The following is a 24019-nucleotide window of genomic DNA, read 5'->3' as shown; positions in this document are numbered from 1 at the left end:
CTGTAGCATGTACTAATATAAGTATGGACTGCTTGAGAGGGATGTTTTTTTCCTCTTCGTAAAAATGATAATTATCATTCAGGAAAATGTATTATTTTATCACAATACGGCACCAAACACTGTCGCCTTATTTACAAACTAATATAAACAACGCTCATGCCCAATTTCGTCTACATCTTCTTTCTACTTATTTTTATAAGTTTTTTCATTTTTTTTTGCTTTGGGGGATAAATATTTTAAAAAAGACCAATTTCTTCAGTAGGCCCTCAAGAAATATCTGCGATCATATTAATTATGGACTATTATCGTTCAAAGTCACGATACGATTCATAAAACTTATGTAAAAAGGATTTTATTTATTTTGTATTGTGTTCTGAACTTGATATATTTCCTTTTTTATATTTAAAAATGATGAAAAACGACGCTCTTATTTTGATTATTACAACTAATTCATCATTAACAGTCATAAGTAATATTATAGCTTATAATATAGAAAAATATCCAATCTCTAATTTAAAAAAAGATTTATTTAAAACATATCTATCTCCAATTTCAATTATTTATTTCTTAACTGCTTCTATTATTTATGGGAGTGTACTAGCAAAAATGCAACATTATCATAATATTGTTTACAATTTCAATGTCAATTGCATGAGGTAATTTCCCATTATAAATAATAATAACAAATATCATAACATAACCTTGTACTTTACACAAATTCTAATAAAAAATTAAAAATAATAAATTGTATTTGAAATATTAAAATTACTAACTCATTGTCAATAAATATCTTCATTGTTTCGATTAGTATATCATTCCCAAGGAATGAGTCCACTCTACTCCCGTATGAGGTCTGGTAGTTTTATTTGGATGAGTTTTCATCCTTTTATTCCTCATAGAAGTCAACTTGTTCCTGTCTTAATGATTGAAAGAATGATCTGGCAACTATAAATTTAGAGCACATTTAAATATCATTTATGTCTTTCTTAGAATGCTTGAATTTTCTAAATGTGTGTTTTATATATATATTTATAGTAATTTTATGGTAATAACTTATGACTTGACATTTACCAAATCAACATATCTATTTTATCATTTGTTAAAAGATGTAACGTCTGACATTTCGTAAATTCTTTTTAGTAACTAAATTTTGAGTTAATAGGTAAGATCTATAATATTAATTATTTATAAAAATCTAAAGAAGAGTTTTGATTTTCATCATGTTTCAGCAAAAAGAAAAAGGAAATTCATTATCAAGTTTAGAACAAGATACAGATTCAATAAAACACTTTTGTAGTCATAACAAACACTTTGCATAAGTTTTATTAATTGAAAATTTAACTTGGTGATTATTCTAGGGGTAAAAAATGACTTTGAACGACAATAGTCTCAAATGTCTATAATCCCATATATTTCAGAATTTAGACCACTTGGAGAAAAACGGAGATCAGTTTTGGATTTTGCACTTAAACATAAATACAATTATTATCTTTAATTCATTTGAAAAAATTTCCCCTTCTAATTATTACTTGTGTAATAATAATAGAATAGAGGAAGTATGTGTGTGTAAACCCGTCAATGAGCCCACCTTTTAATATGTTTAGTATCACGATAAATTAAAGAAAAAAAAAAAATTAACTTTTTAGAGAAAAACTTATTTTTCCTTAATTTAATGAATTCAATTTCGTTGAAATTAGTATTAGTATTTCAGTATAAAATTTAATTCTCATTAAATTTTATACTGTGAATTTTTTTTTGAACGATAAAAAAAAATTACTAAAGTATATAATTCTTGTTGTAGCAAATTAATTTATTATAAATTACTTGAAATTTGGAAAATTCGTCAGCTTTAAGTTCTTCACGAGCCATAATTAAACGTACCACATGCTGAGGTAGTAACGCAAACGATCCCAAATTGAGAACTTCATTTCCATTTTCATCAACAAACTCTAATACTTTTTGTACTAGACATTTTGTGCATTTATATTGAATATATCTCTCTGCTGTTGCTAGTAATGCACATACAGTATCCACATTAACACAACACTGAATAAAACCAGAACACGCTCTCTTCAGTTCTTCTAAGCCGTAATAGTCAGCTGCGTTCATTAAACCTGATATAATTTCATTACAAACATGTATTTTCCAATGAGATAAAGTTAATATACCCAATAGAGTTCTAGGCTGTAGAGTAACACATCCTGTATGAATATACTCAATCAACTGTCGAAATACGTCGGGTTCAAATTCTTCGATAATCAAAGTTTGATGTAGATTTTGAGAACTCTAATGGTTATAATCGATTTATTTTATAAGAACAACATATTGTATTTTCAGCAGTACTCACTATTTGGGATTGCATGTTCAAAAATGGCTCAGAGCTTCTTTTAATCAATGCCTTAAGTTTACTCTTCTCTTGTCTTGAAATTTCTTTTTTTTTTGTGTAATAGTTACCACAGCTATGAGTATTCTTCCAAAGCAGTTTATTAAACACTCTAAATTAGACATTACAAATATTGGAAAAATTAGCAAAAATGAATTACCTGCTCCTTGCTGCTAATACTGCTTTAACTGCACAAACTGGTTCCCGTGTATCCCCAACTAGAAATGTAACGTCACATAACTCAGGCATAGATGCTAAAAATCTTAAGTCTTCTGCTAAGCCTGACTTATTTTCAAAAATATTACTGTCATCAAATTCATCAATGGAAATATTTCGGGCTATTTCAAGAGACTTTTTATCTCTATATTCTTCAAGATTAGAGAAAGAGGAATTATAATTTATTTCATCATTCTCGTCATCACCATTTTTCATAGTAACAGTACCTTCATATTGTACTTCGACACAAGGATCTATGGACATAGTCGTAAATAGAAATTATTTTCACTTAATCGACAAATAGACTATAACTCGTTTAAGAAATGTATTTAGATTTATAGATGAAGAAGACTGGGGAAAGTTATTTAATAATTTTTATTAGAAAGCTGTTTTTCTTTTTTCTTTATATTATCAATGTTTTTAAAAGAAAGTTAAGGAAATCAGGATATATATGTATACATTATGGTTGTAGGTAATTTGACGCTACCATTTTCACCTTTTTACTATTTATTTTTTACTTTTCTTCAATTTTGACAAGCTAGTCCTCCATCGAAATCAATTCATCCACCTCCTTTGTATACTGTTCTGACGTTTCATCCAGAAATGTAAATACTTCCTCTTTTTTTTTTCATTATAAATATTAACTGTTTTTTTTTTAATAGCTTCTAATTTCCTACTGACTTTAAACGGACATGAGTTATCTTATCGAAGTAATTTTCTTACATTTTCAGATTGTGTATTGAAGGATCTTCTCCGGGCACCTCGGGATCTCTTCACAGTGACTAACTTGGTGGTCTTCTCTTCGTCTGGCATCCTCTCGCGTATCTCAGGGTCTGTGGTGTGTATCGATTTCTTCGGTACCTATGGGGTCACGGTGCAAGCTCTTTTCTTCTTAAACAACCGAATGCGCCATATAATTATATTCAATAATTGTATGAATTGTATTACACAAAGGAGGCTTCGGGTTGATACTCCACGCTAGATATCCTAAAGAACACGTCCAGGGAAGGTAATGCGAAATCTATTCTTAATGACTTCTTTCCTGATCTCCAGGATATCCTATAATTTGGCCTCCTCACTTTAAAAATGTCATTATATTTAGCCTTGGAATCATTTTTTGAACAACTTTTAGGTTAGGGCTTTAGTTTCTATTTTTTGCGAATTTACATTTAGATCTTTTATTAGTAATACACGAGAATATTACGAGTTTTTTATATTAAGGTAGTTTGCATTAAATGAATTAAATAAAACGCCCCCTTGAGAGATAGTAATGATACGCCAATTGCTGACAGACGTGAATTATTTTCGATACACCCAGTTTTCTTAGACATTAATGAAAGCACACCCCTTCTTGAGCCGTCTCGCGTGAAGTATTTGAATTTATTTTTGGGTGGGCACCATGCACACTTCTTTGCAAGAAGACCTGATATCCTGCAGCTATATTATAATTTAGGAAAAGTAACTTCTTAATGAGAGTTTGTCTAACTTTTCTGTCTCTTCCTCATGATGGTGGAATACGATAATTCAATTTATACCGAACCTGATTTTTTTTTTTTTTTTTCATTTTGAGAAATATTATTAAAGACTACGAAATTTCTACAATAACAGCCTGTGACATAAATTCTACTCCATACTAGTCCAATTACAACTTTATCAGAGACTTGTATCCATTATCTATAATAGGGGATCCAAATCCTTATCCTGAATTCTTTAAAATTTGAGTAGAGTTTCCTTGTCATCGGGCGACAGCCCTGAGTTTGGAGTTTACCTCTTAAAATTAGATCCTGACCTGCTTCACGTAGGAATAATGCAATCACTTATTTTGACGTGTTTTTTTTTTTTTTGGGGGGTTGGCAATTTCTCGGCCTCATCTTTAATCCTATTAGACGGCAAAATTTCCACTTCAGCATCTGTACGAGTGATATAATTTGAAATGGAGCATTCAGAAGTATAATTTTCCTTCAATTGCGTATAACTACCGTCTTTATTTGATACATTTGCCTAAGACTCTAAACACTATATTGGAGACATCTTTTTCTGTTGTATTAATATTATCCTCTTCAGTAACCTTAAAGAACATACACTTTGCTTCTACACCTTTTCCTCTACAGCAGTACAATTTTCTGACTTATTTAATACACAGTTCTTGCTAGTATGTATTAATGAAGGGTAGTGTTTATATTTTCGACTATCTGTATGAAATGTAGCCACTTGACAAACTCTTGGTCCATTCTCTCGCAAAATGGGATGATTTATAGCATTTTGGAAATGTTATTTCTTGTCCTGCATACGTTACTCAAGTTTTGAACCCCTTAATAGGAAGAAAACTAGATATTTCGGATATCAAAGTCATAATCATATAATTTATATGACATGATTAATTTAAGTCTTCCATCATGGAAAACATTACTCTTTTGCAGGGACTGCTACCTCTCCAAACTTCATGATAATGTCTACAATACCATTAGAGGAAACATCTTCATGAAGTGAGTGTGTATATACCCCCTTTTCTAAAATAATAGGAATTCCATCACTGTATCCTTGCTGGGCCTTAAGATCTCTCACATTCCTCTTAATCCATTCAAGTTTCCTTCTGCTCTTCTTATAGTAAAGTCATCTTCTACATGAGCTAACACTCCTCCAATATTGATAGTATCCTTAAGCTCTACAATTATCATATTGTTATATCTCGGACAAATGTGAATTCCCTGACAATTTCTTTGATCAAGCTTTCAAATATAGTGTTTTCAACATCCTCATCAGCAATCATATCAGGAAATTGACCATCGTGTAAAGATTTCACATCTATAATAAACCTATTTCTATTACCTTTCGCATCCAAGCGCTTTTTTTTAAAACTTGTAAATAATTAGAATTGGACGTTGTATTCCCATTAGAAGAAACCCCCATCCTAAAAAGGTAAATATAAGATTATCTTACTAGGAGTCACCCAACTTCCAAGGATGGATATCAATCACTGTGATAAACCCCCCAATGGTGGCCTTAAACTAAGTAGTTCGACACTTCCTCAGAAATAGTGACACACTACGAAAAGACAAATTCAAACACCGATGAGAAAACAATTTAAATCACAGATGAACGCAATACGCGTGTTCCCTCTTCAAAAAATAGTTTTTCTTTGTAAGAGTAAATTGGTAATTATTAATTTTATACTTTTTAGGATTTTGCGTCTATTATTATTCAATGAAGCATTACAATATTGCTTACGAAAAATTTAATTATGATGTGTATATTTATGATATGTAATTAATTGCAGTGATTAAGTTCTTGCACTAAGGAATAATTCTTCACTTCTTCACCTATTGAACTACTTCTTTATTATACTATATACAAGATAATATATACGAAATGACTTAGCATAAAATGTAACGCAACTTAATATATACATAAATAAACACGGAACTCCTAAATTTAAACATACTTAAATAATTTGCATTTATTTATTATTTTACAATACTATTTCAATCTTTACGGGTATAAGGAGCTTTATAAATACACAATACTTTGCTATTTGATTTCTTATATTAAGTTTTTTTACTTACAGTTATGTAATCAAAATTATTTTCATAAAGTTTTGTTTAATTGTTCAAGAAATTTAGATTGTTAGATATGTAATAAGAACTGACGATAAGTTGTACTTTTGAGATTTGAAAATGATATTGTTTAATATTTAGACATTATTATCATATATATCACTATTGTCGCTCTCAATCTTAGGTTTAAAAAGTTTTAGTCATTTTTAATCAAATATTTGAAGAACTGTTAGAATCTTTATCATCACTTTTCTAATAAAATTTATCTTCATTAATTATGCAATTCTACGCATATTGCTAACATCAAATTCGTTATCAACTAGATAAAAGAGAAGATAAGCATAAAATTGAACGGTTTTATCAGTTTAATGTTCGAATCAGTGTGATTTACTCATAAGTTTGAACCATATCGTTATAAAGCTATTACCACCATTACGCCATAGAAAAATAAATACCTTACTGATTACTACAGCTATGGAAATTTAATTATGATTCTTTGCTGGGACTTACATGAAGCTTTTTGTCGCTTTTTGTTACATCCATCCAGCAAGTTTTAAAAAAAAATATTTTTAATATTCCTTATGTATATTTTTGGATTGATTTAGGTAAATATAAATTGACATCCAGATTAATGATGATTAAAGATGGGCTGTTTGGTCAAATAAATTAATGTTTTGAGATTAGAAAAGGAAAACAGCTGGTAGATTTTCCTTTTTTCCTTCATTATTTATTAATATTTGTTGTGTACAACATTTCCCTTTAATAAAGACTATAGTTTGTCGCTTATCCTAGTAATGTTGAATATAATTAATTTTATTAGTAAAATGCCTTATAAAGTTCCCCCTCTGCCTGGATTGTATTTAATTGGATCTCCATCTATTTACTTTCCATCGCACTCATATTTTTCCATTTGGATATCCCAGCAACACTACTTTTGATCCTCTCTTCATGTTCTGCTCAAGGGATCACGTCTCGGTGTTCCTCACTCAATGGATATCATCTTTTTCAATGGAAGGCTTGTTCATTTGCAGATGCCCCTTCCTTTTCAAAGTCTGTGGTAGTGACTTCTGACCTCGTGAATCATTGCTTCTATTTTCAAAAATACATAAATTCCTCCAAATCTTCTACGGAATAATCGTATACTGTACGAACTGATGAGTCCCATAAAAAGAGACAGAATAATCAACTGAAAGCCCAAGTGAGGAACAGAAAAACTTTTCATCGTCTATCCATTGCTCCTTCATTGAAATTCTGAAGTTCTTAAGTCAACTCTGCTTCGTCTCTTACTCTAAGAAAAATATTTCATTTATGAGAGTTCTTCAGTTTCCTTCATGTATATAACACAAAAATAACTTATCTCAATCACAATTCCATTTATAAGGTGGAGTTTGTGATGTATGATCTATATGGTTCCATATAGAGTTCTGTATATTCTGGAGTTTCTTTAAGTTTTTTGACAATACAGACAAAACTATCGAAAAAAAGAATAGCACATTATCTTTAAGTGTCTAAAATTATCTTCTAGTGGTTCTAGAGGTACACAGGTAATAAGGAAATCAAGGGTGCAGGTTATATAAGTTAGTTTTGTCTCTATTGCCAGTTTATATTCTATTCTGCTTATAAGTATATTTATTTCTTTATAAAAATGTCTCATTTCAATTTTTTATATGTATAGTGTCACTAATAATTTGTTAAATCTATTTTTTTATTTTATATTAATAACTTCTACATCGGATTATTTGTCCTTTTACATTTTCTGATTCCCTGCTTATGACTTTTAGTCATAATTAATATAATTGTTTTTTTAGTTTATCCATACTTATTTAACTTATTATTCTAAGCATACTTTATAATACTTTTTATTTTATTCCTAAGTGTTAGTCATTAGTTTTAAATTACTTACTGTATAACATACCATATCAGCGACTTAAAGGGAAGGCATTTAGGAGATCTCGTTGTTAATAGATCTATAATATATTAATATGAAAGTTATTTTTATAAGTTTCACGAAGTAAATCCAGTATTCTTGAATTTGAAAATTTCGACTACTTCTTATGTCAACTGTTCTTGTGTAATTTTAAATATAGAAGATTCTCATTTCTATAGTCGAATCACGTGATATTCTATCCTCCATAACCGTAACTTTAATCAACAGTACCTTATGTCTTGCTCCCGCTTTTTACACGCATTTGCTCGATACCCATCCCTAATTATGATTAAAGGTGTACAATGTACATAGATATGTAGTCAAAAACCCCTTTCCATAGTATAATACAATCAATTTTGACTTATTTAGCCTATACTTTTATTTTAAAAGATGGAATTGTTCAATATTAGCCATTTGGTAAAAATAACAATTTTGGGTATGATTCAAAATGATTGGTTCCAGATTATTTATATTCAATTTTCTATGTCCAGTAGATGGGTAATAATATTAAAAAAGTTGTCATTTCATTATAGTTTAAACTTCGTATGACGTAACTTCACATTACTTCATCAAAGAAATCATATAATACATTTCTGAACTTATTTTTGTTAGATCAAAATCTTCAAATCCTAAGACATATGTCCTCTGTCGATGAAATCATTTGGTTAGTTTGAAAAAAGCAATTACTTTACTATTCTATTTGAATCAATTAAAAGATAATAGGGTGGGAAATGTTTAAGATATCTCAATGATTTATATTTTCAAATCAAGATAAAGTTCCTCTAATTGACCTATTTTATTGGTTGTATCAAACATTTGTGGATGTTGCGAATCCTAGGAAAAATTATATTGAATAGGTTTCTCATAATACATGTCACAATTTGATCAATTAGGAGAAAATCTAGTCCCTCAATTGACTATGCACGCAAAACTTATTGGGTTCCGCGTATATCTTAAGTAAAAGATAAAGGTACATATTCATGGCACAAGGGTAAACCATCACACTAAATTCTGTTAAAATTAATAAAAATTAATTTCTAATTTTTATTTAAAAACAGGAATAAAATATTGGTGCTACAATGGTCAAAATGTTTTTGTCTGCTATTGTGTTGACTCATGGTGGTCGTCAGGAACGCGATATATATATTTTTTGGAGCCTATGTCTAAGCCAAAAAATAATTTAAGTATAACTATTAACTACTTCAAAAATATGGTCGTTTAAAATTTAAATTGAAAAGAAGTGAGGGGTAATATCCTCTATGGGCCTGGCAGTGGGGTGGGCCCTGTACTTTAAATTATATCTCAAAACATCGATAATATAAATACTTGATAAAAATGTCGGGAAAAAAAACACAAACATATAGTAAAATTTGATTAAATGAGTATTTATAAGGAAAATTAATTTTCGGGTAGGGGAAGGGGGGCTTGTCCAGAAATTAAAATTATTTTTTCTTAAGTACTAAAAATTGTGAGTATGCACTTCAGTGAAAGCGCCTTTAATCTGCTTCATGAAATTCATGAAAAAACTTCCAAATTTCCAAGGTTAAAAGAAATACTATAGAAATAGTATTTATATTAACTTTGCATATTTCTATACTTTAGGTCTATTAAGATTGAGATCTCTGAAATTTATTCCCTTATTGTCACTAATATGGAAGGTTGATAATTTTGGTAAGGATACAAAAGCGTGCGAGGAAAAGGGAAGAAATACTTATGGTATAATTGATTAAAAAATAAAAATCTTCCGCCATCAAGGACGTTATCAATTCCCGCCTTTATTATTCAATATAATATTAGATGCTGATAGTCGATGGAGAACTGAATAAAATAACTAAAATAACAACACCTTCTGTCTGGATTTCTGGAAATGGAGGCCCAGGAATTTGGAAAATACTTACCGGACGAGAAACAAATGGCTTGTCGGATTTGTTGATGTAAATGTGCCTTTAGTCACCTGTCTAGAATTAAAAGCCACTCATTATCCTCATCTCATATCGAGAGCATGGATATTCATCTAAAAAATCAAGTTCATGATGAATACATCAAGTCAGACTTTAACTTTGATCTCACAAAGATGATTATTGCATCCAATATCCCCTTATCCATTGTTAATCATTCTACGTTCAAAAAATTTATGGAGAAATACACGGGTAAATCCGTCCTTCCCAAGGAACCATCATTAAGTTAATGGAGATGTTAGTAATGATGGCATCTCCAAAATCAAAGAAAAAGTCGAAGGGAAGGATATTTTTTTATCTAACAGTAAGTTTTCATTTTTTTCAAATCTAATTCTAAAATATGATTCTAAAATTTAAAAAAACACTACTAAAATAGACTAACTATCACAAAAAAATTTAATTACAAATTTTCATAGATGTTATACACAGAAAATCAAACAAATTAATAATGAAAAATTATACCATATAAAAAATATTAAATATTACAATGTATTTAACAATTATTAGCAACAAATGTAAATTTTATATATTCAAAAAATAATGATAATTTTTTATTCACAAACAACTATACAAATTATAATTAGAAATAGAATACCACTTTTTCCAATCCTCTTAAGTCATTGGTAAAGTAAATTAATGTGTTCAACATTTAAAACGACTAATACTTATCTTAAATAAATTGCACATCAACATGATCGAATCCATGGAGCACACTGGAGTCTTTACGAAAAGAAACTAATGCTAGACAAACACATTGTACACCATTTGAAGCTGAGCCCTTTTGAGACCATTCAGACGGTTGCTCTTGACCGTATTTCTGTACTTTCTAACAACTTATCTCGGAGATTATGAACATTTAGCAACATGCTAATCCTAAATTTGGAAAAGCAGTTGTTTTATTAATGTTATGAATATTTCCATACATAAATATAGCATGGGAACACGAAATTTTTACCAATAAAATGAACACAAGAATATGATTTATATTTGGGCGCAAAATCCAAAACTGATCTCAGTTTTTATTTAGCACGTCAGGTTTCAGAAATATCTGAGATCATAGTAATTCGGGTGTATTATTCTTTTTATGATTCATTTTTCATAATTAATACATTCACCAAATTGAAATACGATGAATAAAACGGATGTAAAATGTGTTTTTTTTCTATATCTTGTTCTAAACTCGACACATTTCCATTTTTAGGCTGAAAAAGGATTAAAAAAACTATACTCATGGTTAGATACGTATAACTTACTAATCATGCAGAGTGAAAAGGAATATCATACCTTATATTATAGAAAAATACTCCATGTTTTATTTTTACAAATACCTATTTCAAAAATTTGCATATCCAAGGATTTTGGTTCGATTTTGTATTTTTTGAGTTATCCTATTTTTTATGGGGGTGTGCAAGAAAATATACAACATTATCTTAATAATGTTTACCATTTCAATGTAGCAATGATAACGTCATACCCCGTAATAAATAATAATATTTAATACCACAACGGGACAATGTCACTATTAAAATATAATACCGTGCTTCCTACAAATTCGTTGAAATTCTTTACTCATCGTGAATGGCTCTCTTCATGGTGATAATCTTAGAATCTTCTTGCTAATGAAGGAGTCGACTCTGCTCTCTTATGTTAGGTAGTTTTTCCTCTGATGAACTTTCATCCCATCGTTGCCCGTGGAATACGGAGTTCCAAATAAAAGTATCTCTTGAGATAAAGGATCAAGATAGAAGTATCTTCCTTTGATTCCTTCTATCTGTTTTGATGCTTACTATTGGCGAACATATCTGAAGAGTTTATGCATTTTCTTTAAATCGAAAACTCTGGCTCTGATTTTTGCGGTTGTAAGTTAGGTTATGTTATATCTTGTTTTACGAATAAACATAAAAGTCATGTTGTGTATCCAAATATTTGTTCATACGTATGGTGTGATAGTGTGGTAACCCTATCATCCGAATAGCAAGAAGAAGAAGGAAAATCTCAAGCGATAAAATGACATTTAAATATATGTAATTAATTTATGGGTACTTCGTGATATTATACTAATTTAGAATATGATACGAAGTACAATATTATATCTTTAAAATAATAAATTATTTTAAGATTATATCATTGTGAATAATGTTTATATTTAAATTTGTATTCAAATAATATTCAAATGTAGTATATATTTTTATTGGTATTTTTTTTATATTATTGTTATTATAATATCAACCCCATGAATTAATGAAATTTTTGGGTGGGAAATAAGTAATAACGTATATTTGTGTAATTTTGAACAAAAGCTTTTAAAAGATCTACTCTACCATTTTTATAAAGTATTATCAAAATATTGCTCCAATGTAGCTAAAGAAAGTGTTTTAAAATTTGTAGTACATACAGGCGAGAATGAGCCGGTCAAAGCTAAAGTAAGACCCATGAATCCAACAGTAAAGGAGTGTTTCAAAGAACAGTTAGATCAGTGAATTGATGAGAGAATTGTGGAACCAGGTCTAATTGAATGGAGAATCTGCATTAGTTCCTGTTAAAAAGAAAGATGGAACATGGAGATATGCGACAGATTATAGATTGCTCAATAGTGTAACGAAATCAGATATTTATTCAGTTGTACACTCTATGGAATTGTTAACTTACCTACAACTAGGGAAATAAAAGTACTTCGTTTCAGTGGACATGGCTGGAGCATATTTTGCTGTGCCTATTAAAGAAGAAGATCAGAGTAAGTTAACCACTGTGTCCTCTTATGGAACATATAAATTTCTTAGGATGCCTCTTGGTCCTAAAAATACGTGTGGTACATACGCACAGTTAATGGTGTGATATTAGACATGTATCGAGCTAGTTTATCAAAGATTTATTATCTTCACATAAATATAAAATATTCTGTGATGTACATATGTATTATTATAGAATAAAGTTAGTTGTATAATGAGAGCTCTTGGGGGTAAATTACTTTTAGGTGATCGGAACATAACAGTTAATGCGTCAAGTTTATGGTTCACAAGTTGATCGTAAAGGAATTCTCGGATTCTTCGATGATAATCTTATCCTCGGACGAACGTTCATAGAAAATCTTTTGTAGGTTTGCTGAATTCTTACTCGAACTGAGAAGGCCAATCTCAGAGTTAAGGCTACAAAAACATATGCCTATAGTACAAAGTAAAAGTGTTCAACAACCTCAAGGTAATCAAATGCAAGACCAATCAAAAACTATAGTTATTCATAATGATGTCCCTGTAATACAAGAAAGAACGAAGAATACAAGCAAAGATAATGATATTATCTGGGAAAGTGCAAAGCCTGAATCAACAACGCCATTCCCAGAGATAGAATACAGGATCTGCAACTACGATTTGAGTGAAAAATAGCAGATGCAGAAGAAAATTTGGAAGAGATGGAGGAACAAAATGCAAATACACGTAAGACAAGCTTGATGGACGAAGCCTTTGACGAGTTGGCAACTATATTAGCTAAAACTCAACCGAAATCTTTTAAGAGCAAGCTATCAAGTACAATGCAATCTGCCTCCAAAGAGTCAAGAGTTTAAGCAGAGAAAAAAAGATTAATTACGCCCACAATTCCTGAAGCTAAATGACATGCAAATGAGAAGAGCACATAAACTAAAGAATCAACTTCAATAGAAGAAAACTAGGCGCGTGAAAAAGTAAAGAATGTTTAATGTCTATACTTATTTTATAAATAAAACGAAAAGAAGAAATTATGTTTCATTCCAGAAGAATTCAAGAACAAGAATAGAATTAATAATTATTATTCGTACCGTCTTATTAACTGCTCATGGGTACAATTACTAAGTAGAACTTCAAGAAAAGATGTATAATAAGAATAATTCAAATTCAGGTTTTAAGTTCCTTTTAATTTTATGTTTTAAATGTTATGTAACTATTGAAAAATCAATTTCATGTTTTAAGTTACCAAGTCTGATTTATTTGTATTGAAATATTTGTGAATTTCCCCATGTTTGATAATTAGTATTTAATCTTTCCTCTAATCTCATTATATATACTTAAGCTACATTCTCAAAGATGTATTTTGGAAAATTATAAATACTTATTATAAAAATATAATACAGGGAAACAATATAGAGGTTTATAGTGAAAGGTTAGGGAGAATAAGATCTTAAATAGTATAAAAACTAGTCTGCATTTTTTAGTAAGTGCTACTATTTCTTTTGAGACCAGATTTTACTATGACCGATCAAGAAACTATTACTATTGCTGCAGTTGATCCTAAAGAGATGGTGGATATGAAAAATTCTATCCCGACATATAATGGAACTTATGACTTCCAGGCATGGAAGGCTAAGGTTACAATGTCTCTGGGTGGTTTGGAAATGAAGGACATGCAAAAAATTAAGTGGGTCATGAACTCGTTGAGAAGTCCATCGGAGCAGGTCACTAGATCCATAATTTTGGACGTGGCTTACACCTTTGACAATTCGGATGGAGAACCCTATGAAAAGATTACTACTTTTGCGAACCTGATGTCAAGATTAGATAAAGCAATAAGTGGCATCAATAATGGAGAAAAGGGGATGTTCGAGTTCAGGCAGAGGATCCAAATAAAAACGAACTAATAAGAACTACATATTTTGGTATCTTACGAGGACTCTGGGGAACTGCACTTGGTACTAAGGAGGATAGTAGCGAGTTGCAGCTCAAAAAACAGTTTCTACATGGATTGCTGGATTCTGATTTAGCCATGGACGGACATAAAAGCGTAATGATCACGCATCAACCATCTTTCCTTTTCTAATCTCAAAAATATAGTTTATCGAAACTAGCTATCCAACTTTACGTATACGTAATGCCGTATCTACAGGGAATTATAAGACGGCCGTTGAACTTTGTGTCTCCATTGAACTAAAAGTATATACATTACTAAAATTTTATTTTTCAACAACTGAAGGATGTTTATTATAATAATAATTTAAAATTTTGAGCTGAAATAAAAAAAATATATAATTTCATTTGAAGCTAGTCAATAGACAAAGAAGAATCCTAGCACTAGTTTCTACTCATTTGAAATACCCGTTCTAGGATATAGGTCTGTTTATTGGACTACTTGTAAATATATAATACGTGAATGATTAAGATTATTTACGTACTAATTGACAGAAGGATATGGATAATTTCTGTAATGACTCCTATTGCACCTGTGGTTTATTATGTCTTATGATATATGGAAATCAAATGGATGTAGTCTATAAAATATATAAAATAAAATTATTTAATTTAATTAGTTAAGTATTAACCCTTTTATGCAAGAATTATGAATAACTCAGTCTGTATTTTTACAAAGTTGTTATTATACAGCTTAGTTATGTAAAAAAGATTTTTTTAAAATCATTTTTAACTTGATATATCGGTGTCCCTTGAAAGAATCATCATTTCATCGAACAACTGAAATTTTACTGTATCAATTTCAGAGCTGAAAATGGCTTTGATTGAGTCTAAAAATGAGTTGATTAGGGTAAATCTATCGTTATTTTTGTGGTCCATGGAGCAATTATCTGTAAAGTATATGTATGACATAATTATTTGAAATCGGTTCACCGTCATTCCATCGGCTATTAGATAAAAAAAAAACCATCTCAGATTAACAACATATCCTTAATCTTGGATATTTAACATAGGACATTAGCATATTTATTCCAAGAAATCTTTTGAATTCCTTTGAAAGCAATTCCAAGTTGTCTTTTCCCTTCGGAGCAGCATAAAGGTTTGTATTTTATACTAGGTCATCAATCCTATTATCTGTAAAAAGATGCATCAAAAAGTATATTGGATCTTCTCTCTTTATATTCATTCTGTTCTCCCCTAACAAAGGAGGGAGGTCTCTCTAAAATTAGTTTTCCTTGGTTTTCCATATTTTTTCTTAACCTTTGATTTTTTTTTTTCAACTTTGACACAAGACTTCAAACTCCGTTCAAACTATGGGCCACAACTAATATGGCTGAATTAGTTAGCAGAGTAAAATTTTAGAAGACTTTATTTAGCCTCCTAGATCAATTGACATTAGATTATAATATTGTGCAGCTTACTATTAAACAGTTCACCTCATAAATTTGAAAGAAAAACTTGGCAATGATGAACTAATAGTTTTAGTATTGTAATATAAGTAATTTGTGTTTTAAGTATGATGTTATTTAGGGCAGAATTCTTCATATAGCTCCCTCATATTGCACAGAATTACTATTTTTCACTCATTTATAAATGAGGAACTAACTGAAAGAAGGACAACTTGTAAGTTTTTGAATGTGCATTATTTCTGATGACCTAAGAAAAGACATAAATATGCAGTGATGAGTTAGAATATTAATTTTACAAATTATTTTCCCCTTGAAACCCCTGAAGTATGTAAATTACTTTTCTCATTGAGGTAAAGGTAATTATAACAATTGTGAACATCTTTTACCCTTTTCCACCATTTTATTTTGAGGACTTTGGAGTTACATGTAAATCACCTTGTTATAGAATCCGTGGTATTATGAAAAGGTAGCTACAATAAGAGCTTGTCTGTAGCGACCATTCGACATTAAAATGACTAAATATTACTTTATATAAAACAAAAAATAAATACCATAAAATTCTAAGAATGATTCTACTAGCATGTTGGTATTTATCTTTGTACACTTTTTTTGAAATGAGATTATAAGGTTTAGAGAAGAAAAAAGAAAAAACGAGAAAGGATTATTGACCCTAACATGGCAGTTGACCCGGGCAACAAAGAAATGAATATGGAACGACATCTTCTATTGGTGTGCGCTTTTTTTACTAGAGTACAAATTGATTTATCATATTAATAAAGTAAATGTAGTAAATTAAAACTTCAACAGGTAATAAGTCATAACTTAGTCCTTTAAAACTACTAAAAATTTATTTATTTTTTTGAAAACTTAACAGATCATTTTAATTGAACTTAATTTTATAATGAAACAAATATAATATAAAAAAACTGAGACCCATGTTGAAAAATAAAAAAATCAGGATGTGTTCCTCTTTTTCTCGATAATTTGGATTATGATTTTAATTCCGATTATTTAAAATATTAAAGAATTGGAATTAAAATCAGAATCCAAATTATCGAGAAAATATACACATGACATTGAAGAAAAATAGGAGCTAATTAACTATTCAATCTAATTTCAGCTTTGAATTTTTTTTAGTATTAGCAGAACTTTTGTAATCACTTTTTCTTTTTTTATTCACATGAAGGTGGCTGTTTGCTTAAGGAAAAAAGTTTTTGCTAACACATTAAACATTTGATGCAACTTAATTAAAGAAAGTACTGCTGAGAAGATGATTATTATTGCATGAAAATTTTTCAAACCATGCTGTAGTTTGATTAGGAGTCAAAAATCTTCATGTACCTTTTACAAAAAAACTTCTTGGAGTAGCCATAGATAAAATAACATTTTGCCTTTCTTTATTTGAAAAAATATGATCTCTATTAATATCATTAAGAAAGGAGTCTAATTCTTGATATTTTCACCATTCCTCCATTGAGAAAGTAATATATCTCCATCCGAATATATGAACTTGGTGCAGCACACCCGATTTAACTTTTTTTAAATAGAATGGCTAACATTGCCACATACAAAATAAATGAGCGGCTCCACAGCTTTAAGTGAATCTAATTCCATTGCAGAATCGGAAGATATAAGGCTGATAAATGTAGAAACATCTTCTTCACTTGTTTAATTATACTCTTTTGTGTCGACTAAAATTGATGCAAGTGATATGCATCTTAAAAGTAGTCTAATACAATTTTTTTTACCCTATAAAAACTGTAGACAACCGATATAGTAATTTCAACCAGCAAGTTGTTTATACCACCCAAAACGCATTTCTATTGGGACCGAATTAATTTTACGAAGAAAAATAAACTTTACTTTATTTTTATCCAGTAAATATATAGTTAAATGGGCTAGTTCTAGGGCTGTTTAATAGGTGGCATGGCATGTCTCGGAAGATAAACCACCTCCATATTTCTGGGAAAGGGTCTCCCATTTTTTCATCCATTCTGCAAACTTAATCAAGAAATCAATTTGTTCCCGCTCATTTACAAAAATTGGTTTTAATGAATCTTCTCTCTTTTGGACGTACATAGTATTAGAGTTCATATTTATGCAATTCGAAAAGCGCTTAAGAATATCCACAACTTGTGTTGTTTGTTTGAAACTTCTGAATTGATCATCTTTTGACAAATAATGGTCAAGAGCATTCAGAGTGGACTCCTGAAAAAGCTTTAGACAAAGATCGACATTACACTTTTCAATTGGTTGGGGAGAAATTACTTTATTATTAAGCTTGTGAGCTAATTTCCATCCCTGGCCTAACTCCATGTTGTAGATTTGGCTCACATACCCCAATTCTGCTTCAAGAATAAGATCCTCATTTTCAAAAGATGGACATGATAATTTTTGCCTGCTAGTAAAGTTGTTATAAATTTTTTTCAAGGTATGTACGGAATCGAATAACATAAATATTTTTCATTCGGAAGTGGAAAAATAATTCAGTATATATCTAGAAAAAAATCCATTTCCTAGTTCATCCAGATAGAATTTTATGTACGAGTTTTCTCAAGTTTTTTGGAATATCCGGAAATACTGTTGGAACAGCATCATATTTAAATTTATATTGTTTATGTGGACCATATATTTTTGGCTGAGTTGAATTTGTATCCGTTCTTCCATGAATAAATACTAATTTAGGAAAATGTTTGTTACAGATCTTTGAATATTGATTTAGCTCTTAGTTTTTTCTGTTGATGGAATTGACCCATACTTTAATAAGTTCCTTTGAAAACTTATGAAGATAATATTTTTCTTCAACAATTTCTTCCTCATTATGATTTTGATGAGTCTTTTCTTAAGATAACCAGTCCTACAATATGGACAATAGCAAATGATTCTGTCTAAAATAAAAAACACAAAATATCAATTTATTAGATGAAATTGTTAATAAATTAATTAGATAATTCCTGCAAGGATATAATACATATATGTGATAGATATATCATATATTTTTTTATATAATTAAGGTCCCTAGAATGACACACTGTATGTATATTATACTAAAGATTTATAATTACCAAATAAAAGTAGATATATAACAATTTTTGAAAACAAAATACGTTAACAACTTTAACAACCAGTCTCTAAGTACACAAAAAAATAGAAAATTATTGGGAATGAATATATAAAAAATGAATTATTCATTTCTTTTTGCACTCTTGTAAAATAAAATAAAAAAGAGCGCGTTCCATATTCATTCGGGTGTTCCCTGGTTGAGCTTTTCCTCATTTACTTCTCTATACCCAAAGGTAAAAATCCAGTGTGGAATGGGCATGTTAAAAAAAAAACTGAAAATTTAATGGTAGCCCTAACAACTTAAAGAATGTCTTGGAGGAGAGAAAGAATAATGCTCATGACGTTTCATTAGATCACATACAATCAGCTGTGACAAGAGAGCAAGGGAAAAAGAATATAAACGATGACATTTACTAGTATTACTCCGATGTCTATCCACATTCTACTCTGAGTCAAAAAAGGACTTACAAATATATCTGGCAACAAGTCCTCAAGGTTACGCTCCGTCTTTTATGAGCACACACGAACGTTAAAACAGGTTTTGAATATAATTGAATCTATTTAGGAAAGAATGTTCACTACTCAGAAATGGAATAACAATGACAAATGCTAAGGAAAATAAAATTCATTCTTCATACTACCAATGACAGATTAACGAGCCAGCCGAAAAACTTACCGGATTTACATGTATGTCTATATCTTATAATCTCCTTCTTTTTTTGAATTAGTGTTGGATCAGTCCTAGGACTGATTGCCTTATCAGTATAGTTGATAATATTGTAGAGAAAAACGCGTGCGAGGAGAAGGGGGGGGGGGAGAACAACTTATGGTATCATTATTGTCTAAAATACTGATGCCTGATTAATTATGATTTTTGAGGGTATAACGCAAGTATTTATTAGCAAAATGTTTAATGAAGATATACTACGTATAATTGACTTAGATGTTTTTATCCGTTACAGTAGATTTGAAAAGGTCCATGAAATTGTAATTTATTATGAACCAAATTCTCAGAATAATAACTAATGAAACGACAAAGTAGAGTATTTCGAAATATATTTGAAGTTCCAAGTTTAAAAAGAAGCCTTAAATTAAATATAATCTACATACTAAAAAATAGAACAACATACATTTATTTAAATATACAAAATTAAACAATTATAATCATATAACTAATAATAACAATAAATTATAAATACAGAATATGTAAATAATAGATTGATCCAAATAATATTTTCCTCTTCTGACATGAATTCAGTTAAATATGTCACAACTTTAGGTTGCTAAACAAAAGCCAGACGTAGAGTTTAATAAAAAAGATAATCGCCCTTTTTTCCTAATGTGAAAGTTGCGATATACAATTGTGCAAATGATAGATATACCTCAACGGATGAAATCTAAATAATTATTAATAATAAAGTAAATGTCAAAATCATAAAATTACACAATAAATATATTAATAAAAAAAAATGTTGGAATTAAATCCATCCTAAAGATTTAGTGCAAAAGCTAATTATGCAGTAATGTCCGGTGATATTACTCCTTATTCAAAAATGATTTCCCCTCGTTATTTATGCTTGTGTAAAACCTACTATTGTCATGAAGGATACGTACAATTGCTAATTATAATGCTACACCCGATGTAACTAACGCCGTTGTTGTGACCATTTAAACAGTTTTTTTTTAGCCTTTTATTAGTTTTTTGAACACCATTTCTAGGGGCTTATCAACCATAGCTAATCCTTAAGTGATAAAAAAGTAATATTTATTTATTATGGAATATTGGAAAACCTAATGATCATACCCAAGTCTTTAAGTGAAGAAACTAATGTCAGACAAACTAGTTGCGAACAATCCAAAGCTACTACCCGTTGTTTGTGACCATTTAAGCACTTGTTTTTGCCATTTAATGAGTTGTGTGTCATAATTCTTGATCATTTTAGCTAAACTAGAATCATATTTTATGATTAGATTTATTAAAAAAATGAATACTTACTGTTAGATGGTAGAAAATTCAGAGATTAATTCATCTTGAGGTTCAAAGCGTGTTTGTGACAATCACTGCAGTCCCAATCCACGGGATGCCTAGTATTTTGTATTTCCTCAGATAAGTTTGGTGATCCATCGACTTTGGATCTTAGTATGAAGGAGAAAAGATTCAAATAATATTAAGAATACTAAGATTTGTGATAGGCATTTTACATCCAATAATTTTGAGTGGAATCTCCAGGCTGAGCTTCTTCACTTAAAGGCCAAGAAGAAATTAAAAAGTGATACAATCCCCTCACTCCATATTCTCTTTGCTTCTCCCAGTTCAGATAAACCCAAATCCTCCAATTCATAAGGAAATTTGCAAGAGGAAAGAGCATGTGAAACAGCTATTGGAAGCAGGTAAGGTGCAGGACTCTGGACTTGGAAAGAGTATATCTTTTATTTTAAATACAATATTTGAGGTATTGCTTAATATTAATGAAAATGAAAAACATTAATTTTAGTCAAACTTTTGTAATGACTATGTTTGTTTATTAGAAGAAAAAAAAAGGCCACTAAAACCCAACCCCTTCCCCGAAAATTACTTTTTCAAACATGAATGCGTTTTTTTAAATCGAATTTCAAATTAAAACAATAAGAAGAAACTCGTAAATGTCATTATCAAGAAAGATCATTAATACTTAAAGCAATAGTCTAATAATATTTTAAGTTAATAATGTATAGTTTTAAGGTCAGAGGTCACAGAAAAAGTAAACTTCTTTTAATATTTTATTTTAACGTATATAGTAGGGGGGTGACCTTTAATTCAATTTCCTGTTGTATTTTGATGAAAAAGTAATGTTTGTAAAGTTTCAAAGAGCGTTTTTTCTTCTATGGCCACTTGGAGTTTACTTTTTTTTTAAACAACATTCTCCATTTGTAAAGGGATTCAGAAGTTTCAATATAAAGTTATGTTGTTGAATTTCAAAAGTTTCATTTAAGTTCTTTTTCTCAACTGATACATAAGAATATAATCAATATTTTTCATTTTGAAAAAAATTGTAGCCCAACGAACCAATTCGGATATTCAAACGATCAAAAACACTATATTGATTTACAACACGAATAAAGCAGTATTAGGCCTAAATATTGCTGCAAGTGGCTGAAGTATTAGAAATTACTGCTATGTGGAGTGGCAAAATCAAATGTACAAAATGTAATTGGACAACAGATAATGAGGAAAATCTTTTTATGAAGTAAGGGAAGAAATATAAAATAATTAAATATTACTGATTATTATTTAACTTCCGTGCAAATACTAGAACGAATATTTTTAATATTCGTAATGTATATTTTTGGATTGATGTAGGTATATATATTGTATTTTTGGGTTTTATGAACACTTTGACTCCATTGATCAGGCATTGATATTTCATAATCTTAATGTTTCGAATTCACATGGATTTTTCATCAGATTTTGTGCCAAAGTTAATTTAAACTTATCAATTGGAATGTGGTTAGTATTTTAGTCTGTTAAAATGTACATACAATAATAATCATGTGTGTTTCAATTTTTTAGGTACAGGAACAAGGAACTTTCATTTCAACTACTGAAAAACATTATTCACAATAATCATATTAATGAGTGTGATATTTTATTGAACATACTGGACTATTTCAATTCCCTGTCTACTTCCGATTTTGTTTCTGAAAATATTTAAAAGAACTGGTGTTACCTCATCATCAATTTTCTGATGTCCTTCTCTTCTTAAATTATGAAATTGTATGTGTAGTATGGAAATCACTATTTCTTATTAATTTTCAATAATATTGTAATATTCAAACAAAGGATGAAATAAATTTAAATCAAATAATTTGATATTAGTAACAGCCAATGGATTCTATAATAAATAATTACATCTAAACTCCTAACTAAATAAAAACAATTATAAGGTAATTACTAAATAAAAAAATTGAAATGTATTTCAGAATACAAAAATATATTTAAAAGGACCATATGGATATCATCATGTATATATTAAAAACCCTGTGCATCAAAATAAAGATCTTGGAACGCCCGTAGACTGAAACCCACAATTATTTAACATGTTAAATACATGTTATTTAAGCCGTAGAACACTAATATTACCAGTCTATCTAATTACATAATTAATATTTAAGGGAATTAAAACAAGTTAATAGATGCTTCATATACAAACTAATTTATTATTATTTTCTTACTCTGAATAATTATATATTAGTGAAGCATGGTATCTAGAATTTGTAAATAAAGCAGATTCATTTTGTTATGTCTGTAGCGAAATTATTAGAAAAAAAAGGCTCGTGTGTAATTTTTTTTGTCGGAATATTATTATAGTCTATATTCACACAACCTAACCAGGTTATTATATTTAAATTTTTTCATACATTTTATAAACTTAATTGACCATAAATCGATCAAAATTGACCTTTTTTAAAGACAATTTTTTTTTAAACTAAAATATAAGTTATATTCTATAAGGTCCACTATGATATAAAGCATTTGAAGAAAATACAAAAAAGATATTAGCATCTAATTAAGGTCCTTCATTTTACACAATTTTTTTGGTGGTTATATACATTATTTATTATATGTAATGAAGATAACGTAATAAATAATTCGTTTTTAAATACTGAAATGTTTTTATCAATTTATTATTTACTTTGATTTTCATTTATATCGTTTTTTCATTTTGAAATATGGTACTGAATCTTAGTTGTACCCTAAAAACTTGATTTTAAAACAAGGTTTTAAAAGCCGAAGCATCATGAATTGAAAGTTTTAATGGTCATATTCGTGTTCTACGGCTTAAATAACATTAAAAAGTATGGCTTTCAGCCTGC

At 29.5% G+C, this 24019-nt stretch overlaps 1 protein-coding gene and 1 long non-coding RNA gene across 27 annotated transcripts in view; one reads left to right on the top strand and one right to left on the bottom strand.

The window, feature by feature from the left end:
* The window catches only part of gprs (speckle type BTB/POZ protein), a 54927-nt gene extending 51973 nt beyond the window's left edge, over positions 1 to 2954 (bottom strand). For 7 of the 9 annotated variants that reach the window (XR_011782297.1, XR_011782294.1, XR_011782296.1 and 4 more), the window contains exons 1-4: positions 2544 to 2863; positions 2348 to 2495; positions 2169 to 2286; positions 1825 to 2114 (exon numbers count right to left, since the gene is read on the bottom strand). Coding sequence is in view for 5 of the 9 variants with exons in the window: in XM_071891854.1 (XP_071747955.1) it covers positions 1825 to 2114; positions 2169 to 2286; positions 2348 to 2495; positions 2544 to 2863 (876 nt within the window). In the remaining 4 variants the exon portion in view is untranslated. Of the gene's footprint in view, positions 1 to 1824; positions 2115 to 2168; positions 2287 to 2347; positions 2496 to 2543 lie in introns of all 9 variants that reach the window. The other 2 variants (XM_071891855.1, XM_071891853.1) reach the window with 2 other exon arrangements.
* On the top strand, positions 2729 to 23010 carry LOC121127216 (uncharacterized). Of its 18 annotated transcripts, none has more exons than XR_011782311.1 (9): positions 3005 to 3071; positions 3142 to 3204; positions 3331 to 3608; positions 9139 to 9622; positions 9683 to 9796; positions 9878 to 10342; positions 22202 to 22392; positions 22459 to 22652; positions 22716 to 23010. It is a non-coding gene; the product is annotated as an uncharacterized lncRNA (long non-coding RNA). The 18 variants fall into 18 exon arrangements; XR_011782315.1 differs by having other exon boundaries at positions 3010 to 3071; positions 3138 to 3204; XR_011782305.1 differs by having other exon boundaries at positions 9683 to 10342.
* Positions 23011 to 24019: the final 1009 nt, after the last annotated feature.

Source organism: Lepeophtheirus salmonis, chromosome 12 (assembly GCF_016086655.4).
Source record: "Lepeophtheirus salmonis chromosome 12, UVic_Lsal_1.4, whole genome shotgun sequence".
In the NCBI taxonomy this organism is placed as follows: Eukaryota; Metazoa; Arthropoda; class Copepoda; order Siphonostomatoida; family Caligidae; genus Lepeophtheirus; species Lepeophtheirus salmonis.
Note: the sequence above shows the minus strand (reverse complement) of the source record. Positions and strands in the feature narration are given on the sequence as shown.